The sequence below is a fragment of the Eschrichtius robustus genome, chromosome 14, assembly GCF_028021215.1.
Source record: "Eschrichtius robustus isolate mEscRob2 chromosome 14, mEscRob2.pri, whole genome shotgun sequence".
NCBI lineage: Eukaryota > Metazoa > Chordata > Mammalia > Artiodactyla > Eschrichtiidae > Eschrichtius > Eschrichtius robustus.
The window spans coordinates 11,654,816-11,666,322 of record NC_090837.1 but is presented as its reverse complement, the minus strand read 5'-3'; the positions used below and the strand labels follow the sequence as shown (position 1 = coordinate 11,666,322).

Below are 11,507 nucleotides of genomic sequence, written 5' to 3'. Positions count from 1 at the left end.
TCTAGTAGACCTGGGAGGAGCGGGGCTTAGGGGGAAAGGCGGGAATGGGGGGATGGGAGGAACGGAGTGGGGGGCCAGGTGATGATCGGGGATGGAGGGAGGAGGTGTGGGTTTAAAACGGGGTGCGGTGAAGCTGAGGGGAAAACGAGGAAGGGGTTACGGAAAGGCACCGGGGAGCTGAGGAGAAAACGGGGGGAGATGGGGCAGGGGGAAAATCGGGGGTGGGGGCGGACCAGGCCGGAAGGGGCCCTGAAGACGCCGGCGGTCAGGAGAATGGGGGAGACGAAAAGCAAAGACTGAGGAGAGAACTGGGGGGATGGGGTCCCGGAACCCCGGCGGGAGAGAAGAAATGAGGCAGAGGAGTACGATTGGCAACCTGAGGCGGCGGGGAGCTCAGAGGTTAAATGGGAGCCGCGGTAGAGGAATGAAGGGGCTGAGTAGGAGTAAAAGTGTAGGATGAGAGGAAGGCGTCAGCCGCCGTTGCTTAAAAAATGGGAACCAGAAAAAAAAAGCCCACCGGAAAACGGAGGGTGAAAACATGAACGTGCCACGATTAAAAGGGGCGGAGAGCAAGGGGCAGCCAGCCAGAGAAAAAGAGGGTCAAAAGTGGTGGGAGGGTCCAGAAATGGACAAGCTGGGTGAACGTGGGTGTGACCCAGGAAGCCTGAGGGACAGCACAGAACAGAAGTGGAAACAGGCGGAGGTAAAATGAGGGGCTGGGAAAACAGAGGCTTGGATTAAACACACACGGGACATGAAAATGGAGGGACTGGGTTAAAAAGAACATGGGGCGACTTCCCTGGTGGCGCAGTGGTTAAGAATCTGCCTGCCAGTGCAGGGGACACGGGCTTGAGCCCTGGTCCAGGAAGATCCCACATGCCGCGGAGCAGCTAAGCCCGTGTGCCACAACTACTGAGCCCGCGTGCTGCAACTACTGAAGCCCGCGCACCTAGAGCCCATGCTCTGTAACAAGAGAAGCCACTGCAATGAGAAGCCCGCGCGCAGCAACTTAGACCAAAGGCAGCCTAAATAAATAAATAAATAAATAAATTTATTTAAAAAAAAAAAAAAAACATGGGAAACTGAGGTGAAGGTAGAAATCATGGGTTTGGTTAAAAAGGAAGGAAGTTGAAAATGGGACAGCTTTGATTAGAGCTTAGGAAGCTTGGAATGAAGTAAAGAAACGGGAGAGATGAATGACCCAAGAGAAAGGCCTAGAACAGGAACAGGGAGTGGAGTTGGGCCACCTCAAGTGGGAGGTGAGGTGACACATTCTGGGGACTACAATTAGCTGAACCCTGTGAGAAACTCCAAAACCACCAACCGCTACAAGGACCTGACAGCTGATATAAATTGTCTTTTCAGACAGCCCATCAGTCTACTGCTCCATGACAACTCCTACCCTAGCCCTTTAATATTAGAAAGCATGCAATCTGACCAAGGGAATTCCCTGCTGGTCCAGGGGTTAGGACCTCGCGCTTTCACTGCCAAGGGCACGGGTTCAATCCCTGGTCAGGGAACTAATATCCTGCAAGCCGCAGGGCATGGCAAACAAAACAAAAAACAATCTGACCAGGGTCTTCCCTGGTGGCGCAGTGGTTAAGAATCTGCCTGCCAGTGCAGGGAACATGGGTTTGAGCCCTGGTCCAGACAGATCCCACATGCCGTGGAGCAACTAAGCCCATGAACCACAACTACTGAAGCCCGCGCACCTAGAGCCCGTGCTCTGCAACAAAAAGAAGCCACGGCAGTGAGAAGCCCGCGCACTGCAACGAAGAGTAGCCCCTGCTCACCACAACTAGAGGAAGCCCACGCACAGCAACGAAGACCCAACGCCGCCAAAAATAAATAAATAAATAAAACAATCTGACCAAAAAGAAGCGTGTGTTTGAGGGTATGTAGCAAGAAAACAATTGAGAACAAATTTCTCGACGGGTTTAGGAGAGATGAGAGGGTGGGCAGGATCTACAAGTCGTGGAAAAGAATAACACGGCAACGAAGACAATATTGTTACCAATATTGGGAAAGCTAATTAAAAAAACAAAAATTGTGGGCAGCAAATCCACTTCCCCAAATCTTTCAGTTTATTAATCAGGTCTAAATGAAGATGACTAAAGCAGTTATTTAAAAATAACTTTATTCCATTATCTTAAAAAAATCCATATTATACCCTCAGAATGAATTTCTCCCAACTTCGCCTCCACACCAATTATTAAAATGTAAATAATGCACAGGGATCTGTTTCGTTCTTTTTGCAGCAGTTCCTGGCAAGGACCATGGTAAGAAATACCGGTTGGCACATGTTGCATCATAATAAACTTTACCCAGCAAGGATGATTTTCCAGGTTTCAGTGCCTGGGTTAGGGACATTTTCCATCATGGGCTCTCCGGCTGCAGTAATAGGGTTGGTGTGTGCTTGTGAGAATGGGAGCTGATATCAAAGCCACAGGATTGTGACAGCCCCTTTCCCAATGTCCACCAGGTTTTGAGAAAAAGGAATGTCAGTTGCGATGGCCTGGAAGTATTTATCTTCCTGGTTCTGGTAAGTAAGTATATCTCCTCCTCTCCAGTTCACAATACATTCAGATAAGATTTTATTTTAAAGCACAATGTAACAAGTTGGACTTTGCCACAGAAAGTCTGTAACCCGCTGTCAACGTACTGGTGGAGTTGGGGATGGGTCATCTTAAAGAAAAGAAAAAAAGCCCTAATTCTTTAAAAATCCTTAAAGCTTGCAGACCCCCCGGTACCTCAGCTCCTAACTGACCCAGCAATATTGTCTGTGCACACAGGGCTCAGATATAAGGGACAACAATCACAGCTCAGCTGCACAAGGGTTAGTAATGTTTGGCACCAAGACCCTGAAGCTCCCATTTACTAGTGGAAAAATCCTGCCTTGAAGATTTCCCTATCATCAGGTGTGCATGCAGGAGAAGAGGAAGTTGCAGGGGGCATCTCAGTGATCTTGCAAATCATTCTCTGCATGCCCAGCTAGGGATTTTCTTTTTTTTTTCTAATAGTTTCTTTGCTTTTTCCCTTTTTAAATATGGTCGCCTCTGCAGGGTGGACTGTCGGATCCAGAGACTAGCTCAGTGTTCAGTGAGTTTAAACACAACCTGTCAAGTATCCGTTCTGAAATGACACTAACTTAGACTGGTTAGAGTGGTTAAAAATGTGAGGTTCCACGCAGCGAAAGACCCAGCCCAACAAGAGAACTTTAGGTCACAGCTATCCCTGACGGGTAGACACTGCAGCCAGCCTCTGACCTCCCCGGTGTTCTGAGCTGGGGACAGGGCTCACTTCTAGTGACTCCCTCAGTTTAGTTCCTTCATCCAAGAAAGTGGACCTGCTGCAACCACACCTGCAGGGTAACCCTGCAGGTAACACACCTCTCATCTTAGGAGTCCCAGGTCCTGTTATTGGAGAGCAAAGTTCCCCTTTAAGTCGTGCCCATCAGAGCAGGATATGCAACATTGAAGAGTGCAAATTCAAGTCAGATTTTCAAGTTTAGCACACATATTTTACACCCTTAGAAGGTCCCTGACATTTAAGAGATTAGGATGAAATTAGAAAAAAATAGTCTCTAAACTGTACAGGGAACAGCAGCAGCTTAAACTCATCATATGTTATTTTCATTCAAAACTTAGCATTATTGAGCAGCGTATCTTCATAACATCCTTAAGAAGTAGGAAGGAAACAAGCTTTCCCATTCCCATTTCCAAGATCAAGAAACCGAGGCCAGACGAACTGATCTACTCTGTTACAAAACATTTCTCCTTGCCTTTTTCAAAGCCACAGGAGAAAGGAAGGATGGGAAAGTCTGAAAGCCAATAGTGCATCACCTAAGAGGCTTTTCTATAAACACGAAGCTCTGGAAAATGCGAGATTCTAATGAAAGGCGCTTCCTCTTACCAGCCCCTACCTCTTTTGAAAAGAATTCTATCTCCAGGGAGGCAAAAATCCCCAGGAGAGCTCTGATGATGCCCTGGTCTGGAATATTCTACAGAGAATGGAAGGCCCAGGCAGCAGTTTGTAACTGAACAGTTGACATTTTTCTTCTTCCGCTAAGGAAGGCAAAGGAGAAGATAACTAACATCTACGGAGCACCTCCTAGGCACTCTCACATCCTGAAGTACCTTGGTCCCCACCATAACCCTGTAAGATAGGTGTGATTTCACCCATTTCACAGATGAAGAAATTGAGGCTCAGGGGAGCGGTAAAGCTACCTGCCCAAGCCCATGAAACAGGTAAGGAGCAGAGTCCAGATTCAAGACCAGGTGTTTCCGACTCAAAACCCGAACCAAAGTGCCTCCCTCTGATTAGCCTCAGTAGCCGACCCCCCTCACCTTTTCCAGAGAGCTGATGTGTGCCTGGTTCCTCAGCTCAGCTGGGCAGTGAGAAAGGAAGTGTCCTTATCACCCCACACTATTCCCTCGTGTGCCGGGGCGAGCTGGTTACAGACCTTTAACAGTGACAAAGGGCGCCCAGGCCAAGTGCCTCCCCCCACTCCTGCTCCCCCATCTCAGCATCAGTCAACCTGGAGAAAGCCAGGGGCACAGCGACAGGGGCACCTCAGATACCAAATGCAGCTTTCCCCCCACACACTGCCCGTTCCAAAGCTTTTCAACATCTTTGAGAAAACTTACAGTAAATCAAACCAATTTAGAAAAAAGAAAAAAAAAGGGAAGGAAAGATGTGTGTGTGTTTTCCTTTTTTTGCTGAGAGCCACAAACCGTTTTCAGCCCTCAGGCAGGGATGCAAGTCAAGTGAAGCAGAATATAAAACTCATCTTCGATGTAGCTTTCCAAGCTTTTGAGACAGGATAACAAAGGACAGTTGTCTTCTTCAAACTGGCCTGTCTTCTTCTTGAATGATGTCACTCTGCCGCTCACTGCTGTCATCTGTACAGGAGGGAAAAGTAGACCCAACTCTGAGTAATCTCAATAGGGGTGACTCTGTTTCCCTATCAGTTTTCTTTTCTTTTTTTTTTTTTTTTTTTTTGTTTTTGTTTTGGCTACTCCGTGCGGCATGTGGGATCTTAGTTCCCTGACCAGGGATTGAACCTGTGCCCCCTGCAGTGGTAGCGCAGAGCCCTAACCACTGGACCGCCAGGGAATTCCTCCCCCCCACCAGTCAGTTTTCAGTCACCTCTATTTCTAGACCTTTACTGATGACTTTGTGGAGGAGCAGGTGGGGCAGGGTGTGTATCCCCGCCTTTACCTGTTCTTTCCACTCAAAATCCTCTGACATGCTTGACACTGCCCACCCTCCACACTCTTGGCTTCTGCCATTCCCCTCACCTGGACCACCTTCTCCTTTCTGCTTATTCAAACTTAGCTGTCCTGAAAGACGTGCCTCATAGCCCACATCTTCCATAAAACGTCTCCCAACCAATGCACCCCTCAGGGCTCTCATCTTTCTCCTGAGGTTCTGTGATTTGTAAACGTATCATTCATCAGGCAAGGAATCAGATTCCTTCTTGCCAAAGCTCCTCTACTGCCCTCGCAAAGGGTTGGTTAAATCTTCCTGCTGTTTTCATTTCCCCCTCGTGTTTTAGTCTGTTCGCCCTAACTGGTCTCGTAAAGCCCTTCACCATCGGTCTTTCTTTTCTAGTGCCTGACAGTACCAATCTGTGCCTTTCCCAGAGCAGGCCCTTGATAAATATTTGTCCATTTAATTAGCGTGTTGGTAGTTGATAGGAGATTCTCAGATTCTAGATTAAACTTTAACTGTCTTTCCCAACCTTTAAAAGACAGACCCTTGGAGATTTCTTCCGGGGAAGCCCACCACAACCTCGCAGAGAGCTTCTAAGGACAAAGAGCTTACCCTGCAGAGCCTGGAGTCCATTGGCCATGCGGTCCACGTTCCCATTCACCAGTGCGGTCACTCTGTGGATGTGGCCGTACTTGGTTACTTCTTTTGGCGACTCGTGCCTCTCACTTGCTTCCTCCTCTTCCTCTTCGGCAGCATCTTCCTCCTCCTCCACCTCTTCCTCTTCTGAGTCCACCAAAACCATGACATCACCCATGTCTTGCCTCCTAATTTCCAGAAGGGGAGAAATAATCAAGAAGATACCCTGTTTTCTCCAACTTCAGCCCTCGCTGAATAGGAAACACTTGGTTCTTTGCAGCCCCTCTGGTAACATGGAAAATTCTTCATGTATTCAACTTGGTTGAGTCATGAGATGACAGTGCGGTTGTAACCTCGCAGAGAGATGCTGCCGAAGACTGTCTAGATAACTGTATCCTGTGCTGGGTGAGTTTTATCACTCCACCTCTCCCCACCCTGCGGCTCCTCAGGCAGATGACCTCATTGTCCCAAGCACCCACCATTTCAGTTCCCCTCACAGCACGTACACAGACGCTCTGTTCCTTTCCTGAAATGCCCTTCTTTCTCCTGCGCTTACTGAAATTTCTCCACCTTTTCATTATTCAAGGCCCAAGTAAAGTCCTCTGCCTCCCCCTGAAGCCTTGAACTATGAGTGAATTTGGCGTCCACGGGCAGCGGTTTGGCACTGAATTGTTCTCTAGCTTGTTGCTGGCTCTTGCCTGCCCAGCCAGACTGTACATTTCACGGGCTAGTCACAGTCCGAGGAGCATTACATTCTCATTTCATCCTTACAGCCCGCCTCTGAGAAACAGATGAGGAGACAAAGGCTCAGAGAGGGTCAGGGATTTTCCAGGAGCCATGGGCTTCAAGGGCAGAGCTGCCATGTGAACCCAGGTCCATTCATTCCAAAGCCTTTTCCCATTATGCCAAGCTGCTCCCTTCTGTGAAAAATAAGCCTGGGGAATGACAGATTCATTCCAGAATGACCCTCAAAAACAGGGCAGTAAAGGTAACACTTTCCGTTGAAAGATGGTCCCAGAACAATAAAATGCCCTCATTATGAACGATGGTCCCAGAACAATAATACCCCATAGTTATAAATGGATAAGAGGAGCAAAGAGAAGAGTTCTTTGCTCCCACCCAGAATCTCCTTAGGAGGCTAAATACATAAGTTCCATTTAGTTGCTTTGCCCCTACTGAGGTTTCCTTTTGGGAGGGGCTTCTGGGCATGCTCAGACTACTCTTCCAAAACATGCTGTAAGACTATGACTTATTCTTCCTTTTAGAAAAGGAAAACTAGATAAAATAAATGCATGAATGACCGGGCTCAACATGTACATGCTGTCTTTATGCCTCAGTGACAGTCCAGCAATGTGCCTCGCCCCAAGGTCTGGTGTCGTAAAAAGAGCACAGACTTTGGAATCGGGTCAGGCCCAGGTCTGACTGCAGGCATGGCCGCTCACTTCCTGGATGAGCTTGCAGAAGCTGCTTTTTGCTTCACTGAGCCTCCCTCGACTTGTCTGGAACACGGAGACAACAGCAGCACCCTGAAGAGTTCATGACGGGGTTGTAATAATGCCTGAGGAAGCACCAGCCCCGTGTCTGGCCCGTGGTAGGTCCCCAGTGGCGGTGGTTATTATTGTCCTTATGAAATATTATAAACAAAACATCAGTGAAGACATCATGGAAATGGATTTTTGATTTGAGTCTAGGGAACACTCACCTGAAAGTGCTTCCTACTGAAAGGAGAAAGGAAAAAACATTAATATCCAATAATATCCACTTCGGCCTCACAGAAGTTTCTAATCAATCTAACATTTACAAAAGAATGGACAATGAGAAAACTGACCCAATACGAGAGATGACAGGGTGTTCAGGAGTGGTTCTTAGGTGCTGCATTACTGCACATCTGCACCCAATTTGGAAACCTCTCGAATGGAGCTTCAGGTGGGAGCATAACAGGGGCCACCTTCCCCCACCCACACCCTCTCAAGGAGCCTGAGAGAGAAGCAAAGGGACCCAGGAAGCCCTTACCGTTCCGGGAAGCCCTTACCTTTCCAGCAGAACACAGGGCTGTAGTACAGCAGAAGCCCGGAGATAATGGCCAGTCCCAGCAGAAGGAGGCTCACGATGGTGCCCACAATTCCCCCGATGTTTACAGGTTCTGCAAAGACAAATCACACCCTTGACTCGGCCACGTGATACACACAGCTAGGAGAGCAATACCTCCCCTCCTCGGCCTGGATCCTACTCTTATCTCGGTTTCATGACCTTGGGCAAGGCATATGACCTCCCTGCAGAGCAAGATAAAGTTCTCATTTTTCTACTTCAGACAGTTTGTGGGAATCAAACAAAGCATGTGATGCAAAAGAACACTGGAGGGGGGTGTGGTGGTGGGATGAACTGGGAGATTGGGATTGACATATATACACTCATATGTATAAAATAGATAACGAATAAGAATTAGTTATGTAAAACTAATTTTATATAAAAATATAATTTTATATAAAAATATAAAATAAAATTCAGAAAAATAAATTAAATAAATAAAAAGTAAAAACAGAAAAAAAAAAAAAAAAAAAGAAGAACATTGGAAAGTTAAAATCTTTGTGTCTCCACACATCAAGCCTGCTGTTAAGGCCATAGTAATTAAGAGTGTGAGTTATTGGTGCCACAATGAAGTGATCAATAGAACAGAATAGGGAGGGTCTTCCCTGGCAGTCCAGTGGTTAAGACTCAGCGCTTCGGGACTTCCCTGGTGGCGCAGTGGTTAAGAATCCGCCTGCCAATGCAGGGGACATGGGTTCGATCCCTGGTTGGGGAAGAGCCCATATGCCACAACTAAGCCCGTGAGCCACAACTACTGAGCCTGCGCTCTAGAGCCTGCAAGTCACAACTACTGAAGCCCGTGCGCCTAGAGCCCGTGCTCTGCAACAAGAGAAGCCACCGCAATGAGGAGCCCTCTTGCCACGACTAGAGAAAAGCCCGTGCACAGCAACGAAGACCCAATGCAGCCAAAAATAAAAAATAAATAAATAAATGAATTTATAAAAAAAAAAAGACTCAGCGCTTTCACTGCTAGGAGCGCGGGTTTGATCCCTGGTCAGGGAAACTAAGATCCCGCATGCTGCTTGGGACGGCCAAAAATATATATATATTTAAAAAAAGAGAACAGAATAGGAAATCCAAGAACAGGTCCACACACAGAAGGAAACTTGATATAGGACAGCCTAGTGAGTAGAAGAGGAACTCTTCAGGATGTGGTGCTAGACCAAATAGTTATCCAAACTGGGGGGTGGAGGAAACTTGATGTCTACCTCACATCATTCACAAAAATCAATTCTAGATGGACTACAGAGTTAACTATGAAAGGCAAGTGTTAAAACTTTAAGAAAATATGGAAGAATACTTTCATGACCATAGGATAGATAAGGATTTCTTAAGACACAAAAATTGTTAATGATATAAGAACAGATTCATAAAGTCAACAACATTAAAGTAAGAATGTCTGCCAATTGAAGGATACCATAAAGAAAACAAGAAAGACAACTGAAAGGAGATATTTGTAACATATAAAACTAACAATTAGCATATGGAATTTCTAAAGAACTCCTATATATCTATAGGAAAGGGGAAAACGTCAAAAGACACAATTATGTATTTCGCAGACGAAACATAAATAGCAAATAAACATATGAAATAATGCTCAGCCTTCTTAGTAATCAGACACATTCAAATTAGAACCACAGTGAGACTTCATTTTACACCTACTTGATGGGCAAAAATCACAAAGTCTGTGGGTGAAAATGTGGAACAACTGCCGTTGCAAATGGAAATTGGTATAACCACTTTGGAAAATAATTTGATGTTATCTCATAGATAAAAATGCACATAACCTAACCTTCATTTCTACTCCTTGTACAAATATTCTAGAGAAATATTTGTCTGGAGACCTGGGTATATGTACACAAGGGGCTGGTAAAAAGGTTTCCATAGCAACACCGTTTGTTCATCACAACAAAAAAATCAGAAGCAGCACAAACAACCATCAGCAGGAAAATCAATAACTTAGTTGTGGAGTAGTGATACAATGGAAAATTATACAGCAGTACAGAGGTACAAAGTATAATTATACACATCAGCATGAATAAATTCTGGAAACAAAATGTGGGATAAAAAAGGCAAATTACAAAAGACTACATTTGTATGGTAACAACCATTTTTCAAAACTCTAAAACAAACAATATATTATGTAGAAATGTGTACGTATGCAGCATATTTTTTCTTAAATAAAACATGAAACTCAGGATAGTGGTTACCTTTTTCAGAAGGCCCAGTATGAGCCTGGAAATGGGCCTACAGGTAGGGTTGCCAGATAAAACACTGTGTGCCCACTTAAATTTGGATTTCAGATAAACAATGAATAATTTTTTTCGAATAAGTATGTCCCAAAAAAAAAAAAAAAAAAAAAAAGAATAAGTATGTCCCAAGCAATACTGGGGTCGTACATTAAAAAAAAAAATTGTTTGTTTTTTGTTTTTCTGAAATACAAATTTAAGTGAGCATCCTGTTTTTTTAGCTTTACTATTGTTGTTTTCTAAATCTGGCCACACTATCTGCAGGTAATTCCAGCAGCGTTGGCACTGTTCTATATCGTAAGTGGGATGTTACTTTCCTGGGTGTTCATTTTGCTATTATGTTTCTCAGCTTACATTTTATATATATGTATATATATAAATTATATCTATTTTATACATGTATGTATTTTATTTATATATATATATATTTTTTTTTCCTTTGGGATGTAACAGATATTAAATAACTTTTTTATCCCTATGCAAATGTTAGAGATTTAGGACTGGACAATAATTTTCCCATCCACCTTGTCAAGCCACAGGGAAGCAGATAGGCCTTCTCCCAGATGGCAGTGACCCACAGGTAGGGAGGCACCAAGCTGTCCCCATGCTGATGCCAGGTCCTCTGAAGCTCTCGGCCCTCCTCCTCCTCCTCCGGGGCCACTTCACTCACCTTTCACGCTCAACCAGATGTCCACCTCCCTGACCCCCACGGGGTTCTCAGCCCGGCAGACATAGTAGCCCTCGTCCAGGTCCTGGGAGCAGTTGCGGATGGTGAGCGTGGAGCTCTGGCCACTCTGGGCGATGAGGTGGTGGCCGCTGGGCTGGATGACGACCTCCGGCTGGGTGAGGTTGCTCAGCCACAGGATCTTGGCGGGGGGGTAGGCTCCAGACACTTCGCAGGTGAGCGTCACATTGCCTCCCACGAAACAAGTCTTCATGGGCTCAGAGAGAAGGGAGGGGCTCCCTGACCATCAGAAGAAGGTAAAGAAAGACAAACGTTGAAGGAGATTCAATCGGTGGTCTGAGAATTTCAAGAATATTCTTCTTCCAAACAAAGCAACTCCAGGAACTTCTGTACTGCACCTGGTCTCATATAATAATAAAAGCTAATATTTGTTGAACATTCAATGGGCTAGGCACCATACTACTTATTAACCCAATTAATAATTCTCACAATAATCTTGCAGATGGGGAAACTGTGGCACAGAGAAAGTTAAGTAACTTGCTCAAAGTCACATGACTAAATAAGTGAGCAGCTAGGATTTAGGGGGAACAAATGTCCTGGTTTGTGCAAGGCTGAGGGGGTTCCCAGGACCTGGG

General features: G+C 45.5%; 1 protein-coding gene across 1 annotated transcript in view; it reads right to left on the bottom strand.

The window, feature by feature from the left end:
• Positions 1-2,148: 2,148 nt before the first annotated feature.
• VSIG10 (V-set and immunoglobulin domain containing 10) overlaps positions 2,149-11,507 on the bottom strand; it is a 36,345-nt gene continuing 26,986 nt past the window's right edge. Inside the window, exons 5-9 of the mRNA XM_068563459.1 lie at positions 10,858-11,151; positions 7,883-7,993; positions 7,553-7,568; positions 5,827-6,038; positions 2,149-4,901 (exon numbers count right to left, since the gene is read on the bottom strand). Of these exons, the coding sequence (XP_068419560.1) occupies positions 4,846-4,901; positions 5,827-6,038; positions 7,553-7,568; positions 7,883-7,993; positions 10,858-11,151 (689 nt within the window). The 3' untranslated portion in view covers positions 2,149-4,845. The remainder of the gene's footprint in view (positions 4,902-5,826; positions 6,039-7,552; positions 7,569-7,882; positions 7,994-10,857; positions 11,152-11,507) is intronic.